At 32.9% G+C, this 8619-nt stretch overlaps 2 protein-coding genes across 2 annotated transcripts; both read left to right on the top strand.

The window, feature by feature from the left end:
- Positions 1-1390: 1390 nt before the first annotated feature.
- LOC100794197 (uncharacterized) lies at positions 1391-2192 on the top strand. Its single transcript, XM_003549593.5, has one exon. It carries the CDS (start codon positions 1488-1490, stop codon positions 1845-1847), a length of 360 nt encoding a protein of 119 aa, XP_003549641.1. The 5' UTR covers positions 1391-1487; the 3' UTR covers positions 1848-2192.
- Positions 2193-5569: 3377 nt separating this feature from the next.
- LOC100793690 (putative DNA glycosylase At3g47830) lies at positions 5570-8513 on the top strand. The gene is made up of 4 exons (XM_014769499.2): positions 5570-5594; positions 6130-6326; positions 7886-7942; positions 8015-8513. Exons 1-4 carry the CDS (start codon positions 5570-5572, stop codon positions 8252-8254), a joined length of 519 nt encoding a protein of 172 aa, XP_014624985.2. The 3' UTR covers positions 8255-8513.
- The last annotated feature ends 106 nt before the right edge of the window (positions 8514-8619 follow it).

The raw sequence follows: 8619 nt of genomic DNA, 5'->3' as shown, positions 1-8619 counted from the left end.
TAGATAGTAAATATAGGTTTTGAGGTAATACAGAGGAGGAATTTTTTGTTAGATTAAGTGTATGATTGATTTGCAAATGAAATTACTTATGATGCGCGCGTGTTTTAATGTAATATAACGGACAAAAACAAAATAAATAAATAAATATGAATCTTGATTTTTTTACAAAAAGTATTTTTACTTCAAACATATTTTTTTAGCTAGCTAGCTAGAAAAAGTAAGCGTTGGGGGCGTGCGGCAAAAATGTTGAAAAGCAAGAAAGGAAGGGCAATATAAAAACAAAAAGAATTATGCAAAAGATGTTTTACACACATATATATCAGACTGTTGAGTAGTGCGAGAATCAAGAAGTATCATCAGACCAGGTATATGGTACTGGACAAACATTCAAAATATGCTTATCTGGGAATCTTTTTTCTCTATCTCTGTAAACAATGAATTATTGCTTTCAAGCCTCTCATAATGCTCCGGGAACATTATTGCGTTATGTGTACAGTAACTAACATTTTTGTCCCCATAAGTTCGCTTTTGCAGCAGGGCTACCATTACCTTCAGAAGGCCACATATTCTATTTCTATCTTAGCTTGTTCTTATTACTATGTGTCTAGCTTCCTCCTCTTAACATTTTTTTTACACTTATATTCTCTCTAGCTAACTCTGCCATAGTCAGTTCTTTTGATGACTTTGTCATTCTTTATTCCCATGGGTATATATGTCTCTCTGTTCTGCCAAATTCCATCTTTAACTAAACCCTATAAAGCACATATAAGCATATTTCAATATTCATCCACTTCATATACAGTCATAAACAGCCTTTTACTGTTTTTCAATATAATAATTGCCCATCATATAAAGAATCTTAAACCCCCAATTAATTAAATGTGAAACAGATTTCACTAATTCCGCTACCTGTCTAGACAAGCACAACTATATCCATAGGAATAATAATATTACTTGGACCCAATCATTCTGCACCTTTTCTGAACAGCACAATATTTTGCAATTAGGCTAGTAATTTTGTTCAACAAAATTGACCCCATCCCACATGTTCACTTATATCTGATTGGATGTCACACTCTGGACAGCAACAATAGTGGCAGGTGATAATTTCTCAATGGAAAATGAAATGGTCAGAATGAATGATTAAGAGATCATTATAATTCTTAAGTGTATAACTAGGGTTTTGATGTGGAAAGTTTATGTGTATCAAAAATATATTAAAGAGAAATTATTCCTTAAATAAATTTTCATACTTTCAAATATTAATTTCTGACTTTTTATTCAACACAGCCAAAAATAAAAATGAAATGGGGTCATGTTTCCTTTTCCTCGCGAACAAGAGCTGGAGGGCATAAAAAAGTTGGCAGCACGGTTTTCGTGATAATTCTTTTTCTTTATTTCTTTTCTATCTTCCAACAACAGAAAAAGGAGAGAGAATAGAATAGAGAGCTATCAATTAAGTAGCCTCTTTCTCTTTTCTCAGAGGGATGACACGAACTACCTTGGATTTTTCTTCAACCTTTCAACGCCCTCACCCAACAGCAATCATCATGCCCTCACCCTCCCTGCCCTTCTCTCTGACCGTCCATAACCATCATCATCATTACCCCCTCAAGGCTCCCATCCCTTATTCCTTTATCAGAAACATCATCATCATCATCCACCAACCTTTTGCTCCTCATGCTGCTGCTTCTGATGATGATCATCACCTTCACCATCACAAACACCACACTACAGCACAAGCCCAAGAAGAAGACGACGAAGAACACAGCCAAGGAAGATCCAAAGTTGCTGCTGCTTCGCTCATGCGCATGAGAAAAACCCTACTTTGGTATCTAGCTAGCTAGCTTCGGCAACTTACACACACACACACACACACACATATATTGAGTTGTGAGTTAAGGGTCTTGGCTCTTTTGCTACGAGGATCCCAACTACTCACACTCTTGGGGAATCAAGCGTCTCGGTCCGATCCATTTTCTGTTTTGTTTTTGCTACAAGTATATTAATTTCATGTTATAAACTAATTAAGTAGCCTTTTTTTTTTCTTTTCAATTTTATACCAATTTTTAGTTTCAAGGATTGTGTTAGTTTGCTTTACCACCGTCTTGCTTCTCTATTTCTAAGTGTGCAACTGTTCTTTGTGATTGATAAACTTGGTCTAGATCGAAATTTAAGGCTTGGATGCGATATACATGTGCTTCAACTTTTTTTTCCCGCGAAAGATGTTAGTGTAGAAACTAATAAGGAGAACGGAATATTGTTATTCATTTATACTATTTAATGATTGTTGCGAGTAATAATGAATGGTTTTTCTTATGTACGAGCAATCATAGTTCCGAGAAGATTCAAGGAACACTTTGTTGTCACTGTATCCATATTATAGGTAAAATATTAATGATGCACCTATTTGCCGGGTCTAGCTAGGGTTTCCCAGAAATAGCATTTTTAATTTACACTAGTTAGTTTGTTTACTTCTTCCTTTTGTTATAGATTCTGAGTGATGATGTCTGGCAAAGAAAATATATGGATACACAGATGCAATATTATTGGTAGGAATTCATGGATGAAATTAAATTAAGATGAGCGAGTTACTTTTGTGGTTGTATAATTGAAACCAGTGTGCGTTACGTAACCAGGATTCAAGAGCAGAAAGTCTAAACTCTTGACAAGAACTCTTTTTCCATTGAATTTTCTACATCTTCTACTCCTTGCTTTGAATGTTCTTTGTCCGTGACTCCACACACACACACACACACACACACACACACACACACACACACACACACACACACACACACACACACACACACACACACACACACACACACACACACACATATTCATCTATAACTTTATCCAACCTTGAGATATTTTTTTCCGGTTCTTGATGTGTTGTACATCTAGTTCTAGCTAGCAATCACATCTTTGTAATTATGAACAACAACGAGCAAAAGATTTCTCTTCTTAGCATGTACGTATATATATGCATGCGAAAAATTATACAAAAATGCAATTCGTCAACGACGATACGCGTGCTTTGAAGGAGGTAAAGTTGTAAGAGTCATCGTTAACAAAGAAAGAAATAAAGCATATGAAATTAAGTGCATATATGCTTTTCTCATTATTTATTAGTTATAGTTACTAGTTAGAAATTTCTTACTCGTAAATTAAAATGCTGCATCTCTCATCAGTTTTACTTCATGACTCGTAATATATATTAATATCATTCTATATCAGTGTTTAACGCAGCGCTGCAGGTAGAAGGGTCGAAGCACACTTACCTTCAAAAGGTAATATATAATTTATAAAGTACCAAAATGGACCCAAAATGATAAAACATATGCCTATACATGAGATATTAATTATCGTTATTTACAATAGTATCTATTTTATATATATTGGAAAATTAGTACAACTGTTTGATGCAAAACAAAACATATGGTGGCACTGGCACCCATTTATGATTGAATGGATACTTCACCCTCCAGCCCTAACATATAGTGACCTACAATAACAACCAAGCAAGCTTCAAGGTTGCTCCCTCGTCCATTTTTATTAGCTGGAGAAAAAGATACTCCTGCCACCACATGCTTCGTCACTTGTGAAGGAAGAAATTATAGAATTACCATTAATTAAGTATATGTTGAATTTACTTACGGAATAAAAAGTGAGGATGAATTGCTAGGAGTTCAAGTTTAATTTGTGGCGTGCATAAATAAACTTCACTCTTAGAAAACTAATAGGCGAAATGATGATCATATTATTAAGGGTCAACGATTTTAATGCTTTACGATTTGAGTTTTAGTTTCTTTTGTTTTAATTTTAAAGTAAATAAATTCAATACATATTGAAGTGGAAATAATAAAATATTATAATTTACATGTTAAAGAATTGGAGCAATATTCCATTAATTTTATGATAGTCTAAAATAAAATCAAAAATGAAAAATGAGTTGAATTAATGTCTTATAAGGCTTGAACTTAACGTAGCTTTCAAATTTAATCTATGATACCAACTTTTTTAAGGTTTTCCTTTCTAGAATTCTGACATGGTCTAGAAGTCTGTTTAAAAATTTACCTTCTAAAAACATCTTTAAATTGATCAATAAACCTACTTTTAAATATATTAATTAACGATTCTAATAACTTGTATGTTGGCTAGTGGACTTATGCTTTGAACCAACAAGGATGCAATTCTGCAAAGAAAGTATAATAAAAATTTAATAATAATAATATTTTTTATATCTGAACCTTTTTCATTGAATTAGAATTTTTTTTTAATTAGGGACATTGAATTAGATTTTAAAATATTTTTAAACTAATTCATCTAATAAATAAGTCTAATCTGACTTAAACCTAATATGGATGAGTTATAACTTATAAGCCTATAACAAGCGATGCCACTTAATCTATTGTCATCTCTAAATAAAATATATTGTAAAATGTGAAAAGAAAATTGTTGACTTTGTTTTCCAAAAATATTCAAATCTTACTTCTTCCAATTGAATAAAGTTAAGTTTTCTTTTCTAAATATAATATTTTTATCTCTAGCTAAATAAAATATATTATTGTAAAATGTGAAAAGAAAATTGTTAATATTGTTCTTCAAAAATATTCAAATATGCTTACTTCTTCCAATTAAATAAATTTAAATTTTCTTTTCTAAATATAATAGTTTTCTTTTATTTTTCCTTTTTAAATTAAATTAAAGGTGAAAAAAGAAATCAATTCCTAGCGAAAAAAGTCGAGCCGCGACAACATACACTAATTTTGAGGAATTCTTATATGCTCATAAAGCAAGAAAGACATTCTATTTTTGTATCATCCAATTATATTACTTTAATAATTATATTAAAAATATTGTTAAAACACGAGACGAAATCAGTGAAGAATATCACTAGTTTATTAGTGTTGTGGCTGTGGGGATTTTTCTATCGATTCAATTGGCAGAACTTAGATGATAGTCAAATGTGAACCTCATCTTCCTCTTCCGGCTAAAAAAGCATATATTTATTGTGAATAAATGAAAAAAAAAGTATTCATTGTTAAATTCAATTGAAGTATCTCGTAAATTTCTCATCTTCGTTGTATTTTTTTGGTTTTAATTCTGAATCAAATGAAATGTTGAGATTAATTTAATTGTTTTTTAAACATTTTTTACGATTTAATAGAAAGATAAAAAGCTAGCTTGCACATCCCTGTATATTCTATTTACTCATCCTCCTTCAATTGGATTCGCATGGTATAGCTGGCATGTGGTGTAGCTGGTTTTGGTTGCAGTCTCAAACCTCTCAGTGTTCTCAAATAACAAATAACTACTAATTTATTTGCTGATACTATATATATATATATATTTGAGTCTTGCATGTGTGCGGGGGTTAATGGCACACTTTATTTATTTTTCTTTTGATGTTTTTTTTTAAATCAGCAAAAACATGTATTAAAATGAGTACAGGGGGTATCACAAACCCATAAACATAAAGTATCAGAAACATATCCCTGCGCAATTGAGCTATTGGTTACTTTATATTTAAACCTTGAATAACGAGTTTAAATAGCTAGTAACCATGGCATTCCAGCATGCAATTACAGGTTTACTTATTTCAATCCCACCAGACAAGCAGAATGTGCAGACATCCATTGGATGTAGGTGTAATTCCACCCCTTATCTAGATTCTTCAGCCATGCCCACAAAAAAACTTAACATCCTGCATAACCTTCTCTTTACCAAACATCAAATTATTGAAAACGCAATCATTCCTATTTCTCCAAATACACCACGTGATGCTACACCATATCACAGTCCATTGATCCTTTTTTAGATTTTCGAAACAACAGTAACAGTGTTGTATGACGCAAGGAATGAATCCAAGTAAATTATAATAATAAAATGTTGTACCTTTTATCTAAGTCGTGTATGGCCTTTTTTCATATCATAAAAACAATATTTCTCTGAAGGTAGGTAACCAAACAATAAGTTAAATATGTAAATTAATGATAATAATTCAAATTAAAGATATGTAAATTACTTGCTAGGCCCTAAAAGTAAAAATGGTGTATGTGCAAATGAAAAATGAGTGTAAATAGAATTTTTTATTTTATTTGAGACAAAGTGTGTAAATGTAAGAGGTGAATTGTGTTTGGAGTTTTTTATTTTCTATTCGATGTGGAGGTCTAGCTCCGACTAAGGCTTCATGCATTAAGAACGTGTTGCGTTGTTTGCGCGAGAGAAGAGGTGAATTGTGTTTGGAGTATTTGCGGGACTTGTCCGTTGATGAAGTTAAGGCTGAGCTGTCTCTTTTCAAAGGAATTGGTCCCAAAACAGTACTCTTCTTTTGTTTTCCTTGAGCAGTTTCTGGTTGGTTATTCACATTGCAGTAATTGACCTAGTAAGCTGCTCCCACTTTGCAGCTTAGTTAACAAGCCAAAGATATGGCGACTGATGAATAATAGTCTTGCATTTGGGTTTTTCCTCCTTGTCGAGGATTTGGTCTCATGGTACTATATTGCTTGTTTGGGATTGTTTATCACATGCCATTTTAGTCATCTGTATCTTATGTCATTGTCATTTCACTCATTTGTAAGGACTTGGCTCTTAGAATTGCTTTTTATAGCATCCTTGGAAATTGGATTAAGTGATATATGTGACTTTATCTTGTATATATTTTTGTAGATTGAGCCACTTGTGATAGCATTCATGTTTCCTGCCTGGCTATGTGTAAAATCTTTCTTGTGTTACTTCTTAACTTTCCATGTTTCCCTTTTCATTTTTCAGTATAACACAGATTATGAAAGTTGTTATCCTGAGTATCCGAGAGTCTTTAATTCTTTTTAAACGACATTCTTCTGATGTAGCTGCTAAGCTAATTCCTGGAGTCCTTGTGAAAATTGACCTCTGGCACATATTGTTGTTTCCCTCCCATTCAAATTTCTGTACCTGGTCTATTTTCAATTTTAATGCTTATTCGGTACTTTCACTACTTTGTCTGTTTCCCATTCAGAGGCAGCTATTATCCAAGATAATGACAACTGTGAGAAAATTATAAAACATTCATTGTAGTGGTTTGCTTTTATCAATGATGTTAGTTTTCTATTTTATTTTTTTAACTTACTTTAAGAGGCTCTACCTAGTGGAGCTCAAGTATGTCACAGTAACATTATTTTTTCCGGTGCATGCATTGTGACTATGTTTTAGCAGTAGGTAGTGTATGAAATCAATGGCAGAAAGATTGAGACTTGTTCGATAACATCAAACAGTTTAGACAATCAATCCTAGAGGCCTCTCAGCACCCATGAATTCAATTGATTTGAGATGCTTCTGGAAAATGGGTTTATTGAGGGAAGTACAAACTTGATTTCTACGTTATGTGATTGCTACTAATGGTCAGGGCAATATATAGCTTATAGATTTCTCTTGTAAAAGATAGTGGATTCCCTCTTTCAGTTCCGGACTTGTCCAAGGGTGTAAAATAATAAGCTTTTCTGTCATCATATTTCTTATTTTATTGAAATAAGAAAAAATCCTCCCTTATTAGTTAATAGGACATTATAATTTTTATGAGAAGGAGGACAATTTTCAGATTGAATTAAGGAAAGACTTTTCCTGTTTCCCATTCTGTTATTGGGATATCATGGTGGTACATTGGCATTCAGTTCCTTTACTTGTATGTAGGCTGTTTTCTCCTTGCAGTGGATTAAGTATGATTCATGTTATTCGTTGCATAATTGATTATGTGAATAATACATCAATGATGATTGTATTTTATTGCATCGTGTCAAAATCTGTAACACTCTATAATCTAATCCTAAAACTCAACTGAACACAAATCTGTATGTCATTCCCCCTTTGTGCTGGTTTCTCTAAATTGCACTATTGATTATAGGTGGCTTGTGTGTTGATGTTCAATCTTCAGCAGGATGATTTTCCTGTGGACACTCACGTAAGCATGATTTCATTTTTTTACTGCATTTGACTCTGTTGGGCTATTTATAACACTTGAATATTTATGCAGATATTTGAGATTGCAAAAACCATGGGTTGGGTACCATCTGTTGCAGACAAAAATAAGTCATATATTCATCTAAACCAAAGGATACCAAATGAACTTAAGTTTGACCTGAATAGTCTTCTGTATACGAACGGGAAGCTTTGTCGCAAATGCTCCGGTAAAAAGGGTAACAAGCAAGGAAAGAAATGTGACGATAACTCCTGTCCTTTATTGAATTATGATAAAGAGTCAATTGAACTTTGAGCTGGGAAAGCAAATTATTTTCAATTATTTGATTCTCAAACTAAATGAAGTCAATATGGACTCTAATTTTGTAACTGTATAGAATAGAATACTAGTAGTATAGACTTAGGCTGTTAGGCAGTAGAACAATTTTGAGATTACATGAAAGTAAGGTCAACAATATTTGTGAGCTAGTGCATCAAGCACTTGCATGGTTTGAATTGTCTAAAAATTGCCCCTCTGTAATTTTGTAAAGGGCTCTTGCTCGAAATGGAACATTATGTTTATCTCTCTGTTAATGGACATTAAGTGTGTAGGATTTGCTTAATGGGCTGCGTTTGAGATGGTGCTGTTCCAAACTGGTCCATTGTGGACCGTGGTCCACT

This window comes from Glycine max, chromosome 17, assembly GCF_000004515.6.
Source record: "Glycine max cultivar Williams 82 chromosome 17, Glycine_max_v4.0, whole genome shotgun sequence".
NCBI lineage: Eukaryota > Viridiplantae > Streptophyta > Magnoliopsida > Fabales > Fabaceae > Glycine > Glycine max.
The sequence above is the reverse complement of the archived record's forward strand: the minus strand, read 5'-3'. Positions and strand labels throughout refer to the sequence as shown.

Coding starts and splice junctions, on each gene's coding strand:
- LOC100794197 (XM_003549593.5), top strand. CDS start 1,488: ATGACACGAACTACCTTGGATTTTTCTTCAACCTTTCAACGCCCTCAC.
- LOC100793690 (XM_014769499.2), top strand. CDS start 5,570: ATGGCATTCCAGCATGCAATTACAG. Junction 6,327..7,885: donor AAGGAATTGGTCCCAAAACA/GTACTCTTCTTT, acceptor TATTGATTATAG/GTGGCTTGTGTGTTGATGTT. Junction 7,943..8,014: donor ATTTTCCTGTGGACACTCAC/GTAAGCATGATT, acceptor ATATTTATGCAG/ATATTTGAGATTGCAAAAAC.